General features: G+C 38.1%; 1 protein-coding gene across 1 annotated transcript in view; it reads left to right on the top strand.

Annotated features, from left to right (window-relative positions):
- LOC5576631 (facilitated trehalose transporter Tret1-2 homolog) overlaps positions 1-15,004 on the top strand; it is a 51,999-nt gene that overhangs the window by 13,483 nt on the left and 23,512 nt on the right. The window contains exon 3 of the mRNA XM_021840085.1: positions 9,371-9,636. Within this exon, the coding sequence (XP_021695777.1) occupies positions 9,371-9,636 (266 nt within the window). The remainder of the gene's footprint in view (positions 1-9,370; positions 9,637-15,004) is intronic.

Here is a 15,004-nt window from a genome sequence, read left to right as displayed (position 1 = left end):
AACAGTTAACGAGAGCTTTATTGTAATGCGTCTAGCTTGTAGGAGTTTTACTAACGACTAAATTAGTTTTTCACAGTAACAAACCGGTTACCATGGGTGTCACTAGGTGATGTAACGAAGGGCAGATTGCAGCCGATTGCTACAACTTCTACAAAAACAAAGTCGAACATTCATCTACTATATCAGATAATTAGGCAAATATACAAGAATTCAAAAAGAAAAATAGTTTTCAACATAGCCAGTTAGCTGTACATGTTTAAAAAACCAAAATGTTTGCAACTTGACTAAATCATCTAACTTACCTAAACCCGTGCAAATTGGGGTTTAAGCTTATTTTTTTCCAAGTCGATAACTCATTCTTACTTAGATTAAATATAAAAAGTTTCAAATTTAATTTCAAGTATCTTCTTCTTCTTCTTCTTCTTCTTGGCATTAACGGCCTCACTGGGACAGAGCCTGCTTCTCAGCTTAGTGTTCGTATGAGCACTTCCACAGTTATTAACTGAGCGCTTTCTTTTCCAAAGTTGCCATTTTTGCATTCGTATATCGTGTGGCAGGTACGATTATACTCTATGCCCAGGGAAGTCGAGGAAATTTCCATTACGAAAAGATCCTGGACCGACCGAGAATTGAACCCAGACACCTTCAGCATGGCTTTGCTTTGTAGCCGCGGACTCTAACCACTCGGCTAAGGAAGGCCCCAATTTCAAGTATAACCCCATTAAATGAACACTTATTGTTGTAAGTACCATGACCCCACAGTTATGAATTAAACAGTGTGGAGTCCAACCTATAAAATTCAATAAAACGACAAGGAAATCGTAAAATTGTAATTTAACCTTCCAGTCGTCGCGTGGTTTGCCACCGTCAGAACCACCACGCTGCTTTTGTGAACGAAAAGCGAGATTTTTTCACTAGTGTTGTACAAAATACAACAGCGCGACGACTGAACTGTTAAAAGCACGAATTGAATCGTTTCAAATCGGAACTTCAGTTAGTAAACTGTATTTTGAGTGTAATATTTACATAGGATAGCATACAAATTGAAAATTGTATCGGTTTCTGAAAACCATATTATGGACCAATTTTCCTATTATGGATCAAATTGTGACATATTACGGATCAGTGCGCAAAATCAAGAGATTTTCAACTCAATGTATCTGTATTGCATGATTTGGCGAAAGTTAGCAATGTGTCACATATTACTGCTAAAAATAGCGTAAAATGCCCTTTTTTGTGATACTGCATTGTAGTAACAGAGACATGAACTGTTTTCGCTCCACACCAAGTTTTTCACCCATTTTTGCTAAAAACGAAATTGACAAACCTTGATGTTTCACTAGTTTTGTCCTTAGTGCTACTGCCTGAAAATGTCGAATCCAATGCTTAAAATGGCAGAATTCTACATTTTTTGGAAGTGATCCATAACCGTGGTAAACAATCATTTCCTGGTCCATATTATGGATCACTAGCCAGAAGTGCTAATATTCGGTATTTAGAATCAATAATCAAGAAAAATGTTTTCCAAAGATGAATTCATACTAAATCGAAGTGAACGAGCATGTTTTATGCTATTACATTTGAATTTTACCACCTGTGGGAGCTTATGAATGCTGATGGAACTTCTTACAGAAAACGACCATATAATGATAGCTGTGTGGTACCAACTAAACAATTGTCAAATACACCGTTATTTAGCGGTTGAATGTTGTGCTTAACATTTTAAATGGTAGTAGATAAATAGTATAACATGGGAAAAATATGTTTTACGTCAACGTTTATGTTTTGAGCGGAGTTATCCGATGTTGAACGCCAAAGTGATCCGTCACTGTGGGTGATCCGTAACTGTGTGGGCATGGTACGTCAAATCATTGAAGGACAGCTTCTTTATACTGTAAATATCGCTCCCTTCCACTACCCGCGGAGATATTTTGCTCAAACACGCTTTCAAGCCTAACGAAACGTTTGAATAAAATTCCTCTTGACAAAGTTTGCCTAAACATGTTATTTTGTTAGAATTTTCTTCTATGGTGATGATTTGGTTCCACCTTTTTTTTTGCAAGGCATTTACATATAGCACTGGAGTAATCTGAAAAGCAATTTGATTGTTTGTGAGCAGTCATGAAGGGTCCAAAACGGGTTTGTGGACCCGAAACAGAGACACTTGCACGAAACCCTCGTCAGGGGAAAAGAATCTCCTTCCAGAAAACAGTTTTTACAGTGAAACTGTAAAATCAAGCCCCTGATTGACAGAATACTCCTAATCAGGGATTGAATCCTGAGAAAATTGAGAGAATCTCTCACTTATCGCTCTCTGTAACTAACATAATATGCTGCACATTATGATAGACTGTTTATCGTATACTGGATTGGGGGATAGTAGTGCATGATAAAACCGCTCTAAACATGCTCCAAACCTAGGGGACACTATTGCTATTGGAAGTTCGTGGATTGTTTATCGTGCCAGCAAAGAAAAACACCTATCACCAACAGCAAACAAGCGAGAAAAATGGATTTCATCATCGCTCTCTCTCTTTGGGGCTCTTGTTCGCTGCTTCCATTTATCAGACTTGTTACAACTTACGATACATTGACAATCGTGGACCGCAATAGATGGGATATTTTTCTTTGTTTGCTTTGATCGTGCTTCATACTCAAATGAGAGCAAATTCTGCAAAGCCTGCTCCTAATAGATGGGGTCGAAGATCCCGCCCCTAATCCACGAAATATTTACAGCAAGGAGAATGCAGTCCCAAGCTCCCTGTCCAAATCGCACACAGCAAAAAAAAAACCGTTCTCGTATCCGTGAACTCGTCAACAAGCAAAAATACACCGTGCACTAGATCATGTTTATGCGTAAACATGATGGTAATTCATGGTGTATTTTTGACAGTTCGCGTTTTCCAGAACTCTTTTTTGAGCGTGCAGTATCCACAATACGACTAACTGACACTGAAGAAGACCGCAAGTGGTAGTCAAAATACGTATCCGTCAAAGACAAGCAATTAGGGCGGAAATAAAATGTAATATGTCCAAGGCGGGTTCACTGATTACAGAGTATAATGCACATTGCTCCAATCTATTTTTTTTTGTTTTTATCGCTTGCTTATTTACACGCCTCTCGCCTACCAATTTTTATATAAAAGGTGAGGAGAAAGTTTTCGTGTGCTTGTATTAGTGCAGTGTAAAATCAACACAAAATATGAGTGGAAATGGGTGACGTCATACGGGTTCATTTAAATGATGTGTTTGGGCAATGTGAACATTGGTGAGTGGGTACAAAACGTTCTATATTGTAGAACTAGTCAAGGGTAGACGGGAAAACATCTGCAGCCAACTCGTAAGCTTACTATTTGCTCGAAGATTTACTATTGCTATTTGTATAATTGGATTGAAGGAGTCATATTTTCCAACAATAAATTCGCAGATAAATCTGCTTTTCCCAGTTATAATGAATATTCGCACTACATTCATAGATGAAATGTTGTTAAATCTCATACACACCCATTAATTTCAAAACTTCACGGCTCAGTATTTCACGGGTACCTTCCGTGGTTTTATTTCCTGCGTTGTAGAAATCTTCCTAAAATAGAGCAAAAGTTAGAACTATATTACATGAATCACCTGTAGTGCCATTTTAGTGCTGAATTTTGTCATGTTTTGGTTTGAGTAACAATACACATAACAACCTTGGTAACTAAAGAGTGGCTAGCAACAAAGCCTCACAAACTTTCGATAACAAACTATATGACGTCACACATAGTTACGATTCAATGGGTTGCTGTGTGAAAATGAAACGAGTACACTGATACATACAAACAGTTGTGTATTATACAGAAGCATCTCCTCATCTGTATTAGAGCACATTGCTCGCCTACATGTCTCGCTTGGTTGATTACACTGCGGAACACGTTTTTGTCTCAAGCACCAAAATACCGCTATTCGCTCAATTGAGGGTTGCTGAATCCATTGCCATTTTCAGAAATATCATAGCACGTCTAGTTTTTGAGATATTGGCTGTTAAAAATGCAAAAATTGACTATTTTAGCCAACTTGCATGCAAGATTGCCAGCTTGTATGGTAATTTATTTACTTAATTTGCCATAGAGTTCAAACTTTATGTGTATAACAATACTTATCGGCAAATTTCATAATACTTTCGATGCGGAAAAGTTAGTTTTTGATGGTTTCAAAAAGTATTGTATTTTCCCATATAAGAGAAACGAAGAATTTTATATGGAGACAGCAAACATGTCGAAAAAATCGGTTTAATTTAATATTAATCGCGCGATTTCAACCAAATTTATTCCAAAATAAAAGTTTAAGTGCAAAATGGCATGCTCAGTGAATTAGATCACAAAAAAGTTTGACAAATTATACTTTAAATTTCATGTAAACATCAATAAAATCAATGTTTTATACAACTTTGGCGACCTGTAGCTAGAAATTGTGACGTGCTGGAACATTTCTGAAAATGGCATCAGATTGAGCAACCCCAAACCTACTCGAGACACAAATTTTGATCCTTGAGACACGCAAAAATGTCATTGGTGTTACGCTGTGTTATTCACGAACCACTACGAAGCAAAAGACGCGCAGACCGAAAAAAAGTACTCCGGCGACGACGAAAAATAGGCTCACTTGCTTAGTTATGCTTTCGCCTACTTGTAGTATATTGCAAAAAAATTTGGATATTGTTTCATCATACAGTTTACTCTCCCTTACTCGTTATTCCGTATCTCGATATCGAGTTAGAGAACCATAGTAAAAGTTGGTTTTCATGGCTACCTCGATGTCCCTTGGATCGCAGTTGCACTGGTTATGTGTTCTGTAACTCGATACCTCCCTAACTCGATGGTCCCTTCAATATCGAGTAAGGGAGAGTTGACTGTACTAGCAAAAATGAAGATTTCTCCTAATGCTTTCAAAATTCAACTTATGATATTCCCACATTAACGAAAAGCTCTTCATTTGAAACTTTCAACTAGACATGTTGTCACGATGAGAGGGGTTCAAATAAATTGGTGAGATGAAAATACTTAATTTAAAAAAAAAAGACAAAAATTCAACTTTCAAAAATCACTTTGAAGCATTCAAGCCAAATTTAACAGATACAGTTAACTATCGTTAACTCGATATTCCATATCTCTATATCGAGTTATAGAACCATACTAAAAATGATTTTCTTGGCTACCTCGATTGTCCCTAGAACCGCAAATGCACTGATTTTTGTTCTATTATTCGATGCCTTCCCAATTCGATGGTAACTTCAATATCGATTTATGGAGAGTTAACTCTCTGTAAAATTTCTGTGTACACATATTAGCAGAATATCGAAACTAAGTCTTTGTCTTAAGAACAAGCTGAACAAGTGAGAACAATTTAATTTTAAAATTTTCAATTCCATCGAATTCATCCGATATTTCTCAATCAAAGGCACTGAAAATGAAACCGCTTGAAATCCAACTTGTACCAACTTTTGAAAGGAACAAATCCCATAAAGAAAGAAGCAAACAGCATTTTCATGTTCATTTAGGCTTTGTACACTAGCAGAAAGTTTATGAGAAAAGCTTCATTGGTTTATAGGTTGGAAAGCAGAAAGAAATATAAATTTCTCATTCAAATACGGTCAGCTCAATAATTTTATTTAGAGTTCTAGATTTAAACTATAGTAGAAGTTGTTTTTTATGGCTACCACGATGATCATTTTTACCGCTTTACTGTATGTTCTCCAAGAAAACGTGCTTCGATTCAAGCCTAAGGTACTTTCGATCATTGGATTTTTTTTTTTTCAGAATGTAAAATCATGGAACAGTGTTGCCAGTTTAGAAATTGTTTGTAAAATAGATTAAAACAAATAATTTAATTTGTGTTTGTTTTGATATAACACAATTTTAGATGAATGTACTTATCCTGTTACTTTTTTTGCGAAATATAAAATGTTTTCATTTTAAAAATAAATATTGCACATAGGGTGCAGAGCTACTAGGGCACTTCCATGATTAAGTTTGGTAGGGGGGTTTTTCTCGGTCAAATTGTATGGAACATTGCAATAAAAAGCGCTTCAACACGACTCATATTGTGGCCAAATATGAGCTCAAGAGCTTTCATAAAACCCCACTGCCGAAGTGATTCAAAAGTGCCAACAATAGGATCCGGCTCCTAATATTTGCTTTACCCATTTTTTAATTATAATGCATCAATTATTTCTAAAATTTATTAAACATTCATGATAATTCTGCGTTCAAAAGTGTGCGCCAATCAATTAGTGGGTGTTCAGACAGACTTGACCAAGTGTTTTTGAATAATTTCAAAAAAAAAAAAATTGGGATATGTTTGAAATATCATAATATTTGCATTGTATGCTGCTATAATGAAACTTATCTATTTGATAAAACATCTGTATCAAGAAAACATCGGAAAAATTAAAATTGACTTCACTTTTCTGTACAAGTCCAAAATATCATCTAGTTCAGTCTGTCTGACCAATTGTCAATCGAACGAAAATCACAACTGGAATGGCAACAGATGGCTCTTCTTCATTGGTAGTAAAACCGAAATATCGAAGCAAAGAAATCATCACGGAAGATCAACTAATATCATAAAGTTATCTATCTAGATCATGCTTGATTTCTTTGTCCATACGTTTTGACAGTTCTCGAATATTTGTTCAACCTGCCAGTCGTCGCGCGGTTTGCCACCGTCAGAACCACCGCACTGCTGTTATGAACAAAAAACGAGTTTTTTTTCAGCGGTGTTGTACAAAATTCAACAGCGTGACGACTGAAGTATTAAGAAAAATATGTTGCATCGCTATATGCACTATATTTCCAAAGTTGCCTTTATAAAAGTACAAGTTTACTACAAATTAAGTTGTTATGAAAATACATATCAGAATAATATGAAAAATGTGTTGGAATTTGTTAAATTGTGTTTAAGAGTACATGACTAATCCTAATAATTGGGTCTGTTAAATTCCAAACAAATGGAAATTAAAAAAAACGTTCGGCTGTTGAAAGTTTAGTAACAAAAACCGAATCTGTAAAAAAAGAAAAATAATATATATTACTTATCGTAACCATATAATACTAAACATGGGATGTTGTTCATTATTTTACAAATATTATCCTTCTTTCTGTAATAACGTACCCATTTGGTCAGACCCCAGGTAACATTGATAACTAAATAACGTTTTATTCAGCTGAAAAGAGGCTGTACGAACAAAACTTTAGCTGAATAAGCTGTTATTCAGCTACCAATATTACTTGGGACACCCAGCTTCTCAGTGTTGTAATAAGCATTTCACCAGTTATCAACTAAGAGCATTCATTGCCAAATTAGCCATTTTTGCATTCGTATAACGTGCAATTCCATGCATGAAAGTCAAGAAAATATCCATTACATAAAGATCCAGGAGCGATCGACAACTTTCCCAAGCAACCAATAGTTTGGATTGTACTTTAGCAGCTAACCCCAATGTTCACTTTTGGTATGAATCTAATTTCAGAGATTTTTTTTCGCTGATTGAGAGAACACTACTGATATTGACGGAACTTGATTCTCAATAGAGTAATTGGTAAACTTATCAACATCTAGAATGTTCAGAACAAGTTTGAATAATAGAAATATTAGATTTAGAACGCTAGAGGCGCTGTTCGTTCATACTATGGTTGTGATGGGAATGAATCAACCACAGTAACCTTGATTTTCTCTTGGCGCAATCCCCCGGTACTCAAAGTGTCAAATCATTTGTTTTGTTTTGTATCGTACGTCAATGTGAAAAAAGAAGTGATACGGGCAGAATAAGGAATGCAAGTGTAATAAAACCTAATAATTGGAATAAATTGATGGATGAAGAACACAAACAATATGAAAAACTTTGAGTCAATCGCCGATATGTTCCATTAGCTAGAATTTCATTCGTTTAGAAGCCTCTGTGTGACCGACTAGAAGCGATACGTGTTTAAAGTTGCTGGGGCACTTATGTGTACTGTGGTGCTAGTTTTATCGAGAATGAAAGAAGGCATAATATTCAGTCGGTAACTGGTCGGACACACGTATGGGAAACATAATTGTTTTTATTTGAATTTAAAAAACGTTTATTTGCTTAATTTTTTTACTTTTTGTCCTACCATATGTAACCAAAATTAATTAGGTATAATCTCAACTAGTTGAAGGGAGAAGCGCACAGTGCAAACTTAAAAAGCATTCACGGTTTCCCAAGCTTCCTCACACACATATGGCCGAGCCAGAACAGAAACTTTTTCAGTAACGGTTTGAAAGAATCTGGTAGCAAAACCTAATCCACCATCCGTATCATTGACGTGCTCTATCGATGCGATCCTACAATAAAGAGAGATTCGTTCGTGTATTTGCGCTTCCTGCATCAATAATAATTAATTACCTGTGAGACGACACTTTGCCTTTAAAGTAACAAATTTTCAGAGCACACGAAAACGGTTTTTCCAAAAAAACAAGACTCGAGTGCGAAGGCAAGAACTGTGGCAGACATTTTGTTTTGATTTCGAAAACACGTTACTACGATACGAAATTTGACACTTTGAGTACCACCTCTAAAACATGCAAACTAGATGTTGGTCACAAGATTTGCAGCGACATTAGCGGTCTAATTTTTATATGTCTATTGTTTGAATTGAACTTCATGCTTACTTGATGGTAAATATCATTCTCTTTTAGCAATTTAAACGGACTTAATGAAAACTGAAGTTTGGTTAACTACTTCGAACCTTTGGTTGCTTAAGTCAGCATGACTTTGCATTAGACATTTCCATTAGGCTAAGAAAGGCTCCTAAAAAATTCAAAATGTGGTAATATGTATTAGCGAGGAATATACTGCCCATAAATGCATGTCAGTCCCATGTTTGCTGGATTTCCTATTCACATGAGACAATTATGTGTTTATGGGTAGTATAGTTATATGAAAAATATAAATTCTCGCTCCAGTTCAGTTTTTGGGTGCCATTTGGGTTTGATAGCTACTGTGTAAAATTTCAGCTCGATCGGTGAAACTATAATTTAGCGCCAGTCGTTTAAATTTGGGATTTACTATGGAAAAACACATAGGGTCACCCATTGAACTCTAATTTAAAAAAAACATAGATCTCGATATTTAATTTTACGATGAAGAGCATGTGTCTGTTTAAATGACAATAAGATTCGCTGCTAGTGTTACTACAGGAACAGACATTAGAAATAGTGCTAATATATACTCATGTGTTCCTATAGTTACTCAAGCGATATGAATTACAAAAATATGAATTTATTCTTATAGCTTATTGGTCATTGGTACCCTGTTAAACCAATTTGTTCGTCAACTAATGGATATAATTTCCCCTTTCTCCACCACCAGAATGGAAAACTCAGCCCTCGTCGACAAGGGCCCGGTGCCCAAGATAGTGACCACCAACGAGAAAGGAGTCACGCTACCGAATCTCGAAGGACAACCGGACAAACGCGAGCGCGGCAAAGCCATGCGCCAAGTAATAGCTGCCTTCATTGCCAACATCGGCACCATCAACACGGGGCTGATTTTCGGCTTCTCGGCCGTCGTCATTCCCCAGTTACACGCCCAGGACTCGTTGATTCCAGTGGACGAAAGCCAAGCATCATGGGTCGGTAAGTAGCATCAGCTTTTTCTTGAACTCTTTATGGTTGCCAAGTAGCTACACAGAGCAGCAACGCTCTCTAGAAACTGACCAGACTCAACTCGACCAACTTCCCAGTCAGCATCACGAGACGTGCGAAGCACGAGTTGCGTCCGTAAACAAAACCGTTATTTTTAACTCCCCCTTCCGAGTTGTTGGTACTCATGTTGACGTACTCTGATCCAAGCAAGAGAAGATTTCTTAGAAGACTTTGTTCCTACTAATTGTCAACTTTGAGCAAACAAAGAAATCTTGGCGCAGACTACCAGAGATCTGAGATACACATCAATGCACTTAGAATCGCAGTCAGCTGGGTGCGAAGTACGATTCCCTGTTTGTGATCTAGTAGTCCTCCATATGGTTCGCATGTTTTGGTTTGGTTTTGGGTTAACGTAGGCTATAATTAGAGACACGATTTGTAGGAACGCAGTAAGCAAAATCGTCTGCTTTGTTGCACATACATTAGCCATTGGATTTTAGGGGTATCTAGATATTTACATATTCTGAATCTAAGTTGAAATAGAGCCAGATTTTCAAAATGTTTGGTGCCTTCAAACTATGTTTTGAGAGTCTTTGAAATAAGTATGAAAATCGCTTTTGAGTCACTCCTCGGCGAATTTTGGTTAGTTATTATATAAATCGAAATGTCATTTTGTCTATTTCACATAACACCTGATTGAGGTTTTAATTAGGCGATTTTTGTAGTACATTAACTTTATTAACAATATTTTGAAACTGTGCAAACTGTGGATCAATCCCTTCGAAATAAAAAAAAACTTTTTTCGCAATTATCAAGTCACCAATGGAATTATGGATCCAAAGTGTCTGTCAAATCGATGGGATCTTTGCCCAGCACGGGTAAACGCTCCCATAACAAGTCCACAAATAAAAGTGTTTACAAAAAGGTTCCCCCAACTGCCCGAATCTGGTTACCTTTATCTCTCATTTCATGCCGGCACATTGCTTCCTCGTGCGGCATCGCTCTGTATCGTGTTTGACCGTTTCCCATCGGACCGGGCGGGCAGCGCAAAATTTATCGTGTTTTGTTTTTGCAAGCGGTGTGGCCGCACAATTTGCTACACAGAAAAAATAGCCTCTTGCTCTGTTGGTAAACAGATTTGCACCATAACAGCTCTAGATCGACCCATCTACAGCATCATCGCGTTCAAAACAACGAATCCACAGACAAACAGATGTAACACTCATTTCAAATTCCGTAAGTTCCATTCCTCACAACAAGAGGCGCACACATCGTTTTCCATCATGTTTGACGTTTCACATTAGCGTTTTTTGTAGACCTTGTTGCACATTATCGTACATCGTACAATATGGCCACAAGACGATGATTGTGCAAAATAGAAATTTGATCTTGAAAGAAATTGTTCTGAATGTTACGTCTGTTTCTCTGTAACGAAATCGTCGTTCATCGAAATTCGAGTTGATCCTACTCCTACAATACAATCACTTATCGATTCAGCACAGCACAATCATTGATTGACGCGGGCACACGTCGAGGAAGAGCTAATTTTGGATTCAATTCAAGCTAGCCGGCTGCGAAGCGATCAATCGCCTCGTGAACTTGAGATGATGATGGATTTTAGCAACATTATTTTTTGTTCGTGTTCAAAGGTCTTTTCCCAAGCAACACTAACAGCAACCATATCTCGTCATATATCAGTTGACTTTTCTTTGTAGCCGCGAACATTACCACTAGGCCAGGGAAGGCCCCAACAAAATAGTTAAATTTTATAACATATGAAAATTTGCGGTGATTCACGTCCAGTCTCTAGTCTCTTTGGCCAACGCTAGATGCCGCCACTCATGTGCACTTGACTGTATGGGTGACTGGGGAACGGGAACATGTTTTTTTTTGCTCGGATCATTTCTTCCGCAATCCGCACTAACCGACTGCTTACTGTAGCAGGGAAAACAAATGTTGAACAGCTGTTGCCGGCTCGAGAAAAAAGTAAGCTCGTGCTCAGCTGATTAACACACGGTCTGAATGTTTAATTCCAACCAAATGAGGAATGCCTATAGGAAATTTTTGAGAGACAAACTATTTCAGAACGGTAGAGTTCAATATCCGCTAATGGTGATAATTTTAGACTCGGTTGACGGAAGAGCACCGGACTCGTTGTCCTTCGTCGTGAGTTGCACGAAGTGTTCCTCGCAAAGTTCTCGAATAATTGAACAGTGCATGTAAGTTCCTGTTTTGCAGCGATTGTCACCTGAAATAATGGGAATAGCGTTGTTGTCAAGCGTGAAGATCAGCTGTGTAAACGAGAAACTCAGAAAGCCATCACTATGTGAAAACGTGCCTTTTTTATCATTACAGTATCTATTCCAATACTTACACGATTATTCCGCAATTTATCCGGAGATTTCTCCAGGATTTTTTAAGCGTTTTTTTTCTGAACCTTCAGAGATTCCTTTAAAAAATCTTCAAGAGACTTCTCCAAGGATTCTTCCAGGAAAATTTCTATACATAGACGGGATTCCTCCACTGATCGCTCCAGGGATTCTACCAGGAATACCTCCAAGTGTTCCACAATTCACGAATTCTCCAAGGCATTCTTTGAGAATTTCCTTAAAGAATTCTCCCAGAGTTACCCCCAGACAAATCGCCACATGACTTACTCTAAGGATTTCTCCAGATAATCCTCCAGGGATTCCCCATGAATTTCTACAGGGATTCTTTCTGGGCTTTCCAAAAAACCTTCGGAATTGCTCCAAAAATTCGTCTAGAAATTCCTCCAGAGATTGAATTACTGCTGACATTTCATCAGAAATTATCCTAAAAAATTCTAAAAAGATTACAATAAGAAAATCTCTTAAAAAAATTCTCCAATAATATCTCTACATAAATTGCTTTCGGATAATCCTTCAGAGATTCCTACAGGAGTTTCTCCAGAAATCCAAGAATAATTCTGGAGATTTCTTCTCTGAGATTCCTCGACGGATCGTTTCAGGGATTCTACCAGGAATTTCTCTAAGGATTTCATCAGGAATTCTTCAAGGTGTTCTACAACTCACGAATTCTTCAAAGGATTCCTCAAGAATTTCATCCAGAAATTCTCCCAGAGCTATCACCAGGCAAATCACTACATGTTTTACTCCAAGATTCCCCAGGAGTTTCTACAGAGATTCGTTCTCATTTCATTTATTCATTTATTTAGTTAACATCTAAACAGATAACACGGAATCAACAATTTCACGCCACAATACTCGGTTCGTGGCCGCATCTCTCCATCGTCGGTTCTGCCCCACGCTCGCCAAATCGATACGCACTTCATCTGCCCACCTTGCTCGCTGCGCTCCACGCCTTCTTGTACCAACCGGATCCGACGCGAACACCATCTTTGCAGGGTTGTCCGGCATTATTGCAACATGCCCTGCCCATCGTATCCTTCCAGCTTTGGCCACCTTCTGGATACTGGGTTCATCGTAGAGTTGGGCGACCTTGTGGTTCATCCTGCGCCGCTACATACCGTTTTCCTGCACACCGCCAAAGATCTTGCAAGTCCTCCTCGACCATCGTCCGCGTGTTATGCCCTTAGAAGTTATGAGCGTTTTGTACATGGTACATTTGGTGCGGACGTGAATCTTTTTTGACCGCAGCTTCTTGTGGAGGCAATAGTAGACCCGACTTCCACTGATGATGCGCCTCCATATTTCACGGATAACGTTATTGTCAGCCATCAGCAAGGATCCAAGGTAGACGCGCTCGTCGACCACCTCGAACGTATCCCCGTCTATCGTAACACTGCTACCTAGGCGAGCCCTGTCGCGCCTTGCCCCACCAGCTAGCATGTACATACTTTGTCTTGGACGCATTCGCCATCAGTCCAACTTTTGCTGCCTCGCGTTTCAGGCGAGTGTACAGTAGACTGATGCAAATTTTGAAGTTTTTGCTCCCCTATGCTTAAACGATTTCATCTATGATGAAAATGATCCTCCCAAAAAATTTGAAGTGATTCGGAAGAAATTTGGTTGTGCACACGCTATTTGAAGTTTATATGGTAATTACTATGGAAAAGGCAAACCTTTTGTGTTCAGTCCTATAACCCCTCGTTTTAATAATATATGTAAAAGTGAACACACTCATCTCATGTGAAATCTTCCAAGCTACAACTTTGCCGAAGACCACATTTTGATGGAACGTAAGGATAATTTGTTATTATTGATAACAAAGTATGTATCATGCTGAGATGATCATTCAATTACTTTCAGAGCAACACTGCTTTTTTGCTGTAGAACATAGTAGCCTGGATTACTTTGATCTATTCTTCACGCCAGGAGCACCACTGTTGCCTGCCGAACAGCTGGTGAAGCATGCAACATGCAAACCAACTTTATGATAATGAATAACAATTTATCCTGACGTCCAAACAAAAAGTGGTCTTCAGCAAAGTTGTAGCTGGGATGATTTCACATTAGAAGAGTTTGTTCACTTTTTCATAAAATATAATGACGAAGAGATAGAGGGCTGGACACATACGATTGGCGTTTTCCATAATAATACCCTTATAATTTTCAAATGGCGTGTGTACAGTCAAATTTCTCCCGAATCACTTCAAACTTTGGGAGGATGCTATTTACCATAATTAAACTCGTTTAAGCATAGGGGAGCCAAAATTTCAAAATTTGCATCACTTTAGTGTACAGGTCTTTTCAAATGTTCGGCCGACTATGTCCATATCATCCGCGAAGCAAACAAATTGACTGGATCTCGTTGAAATCGTACCCCGGCTGTTGAGCTCGACTCTCCGCATAACACCTTCTAGCGCAATATTGAGCAACAGGCATGAAAGCCCATCACCTTGTCGTAGTCTCCGGCGGGATTCAAACGAACTGGAGTGTTCGCCTGATTCGTTCTAGGCTTTCAAAAAAAAACCTCCGGGGTTCCTCCATAAGTTTGTCTCCAGGGAGGACATTGGGAAAATATATAAAAAAAAACCTCCAGTAAAATCTCTACATAAATTCTTTCAGGATAACCTCTGTATTGATTCCTCTAAAGATTATTCCGGGATTTTTCATAGAAAAATCTCTACAGGGTTTTTTTTTCAGAAATTTCCTTTCGAATCCTTCCAAAGGCTCCTGCAAGAATTTCTCCAGCGATTCTTCGAGGATTTAACCGGAGATTCCACTAGTGATTACTCGACATTTCTTTTCTAAATATTCCTCCAAGGATTGCTCCAGGAACCCCTAAAAGAACCTATCGAGGGATTTTTCCCAAAAAACTAATTCAGGAAAGGAGTTCCTATAAAAATCTCTAAAACAAATATTCGCGTCGGAAATCCTGGAGAAATTTGTATTCTTTTTGATGAAATTCCTGAAGG

The sequence above is a fragment of the Aedes aegypti genome, chromosome 2 (genome assembly GCF_002204515.2).
Source record: "Aedes aegypti strain LVP_AGWG chromosome 2, AaegL5.0 Primary Assembly, whole genome shotgun sequence".
Taxonomy (NCBI): Eukaryota; Metazoa; Arthropoda; class Insecta; order Diptera; family Culicidae; genus Aedes; species Aedes aegypti.
Note: the sequence above shows the minus strand (reverse complement) of the source record. Positions and strands in the feature narration are given on the sequence as shown.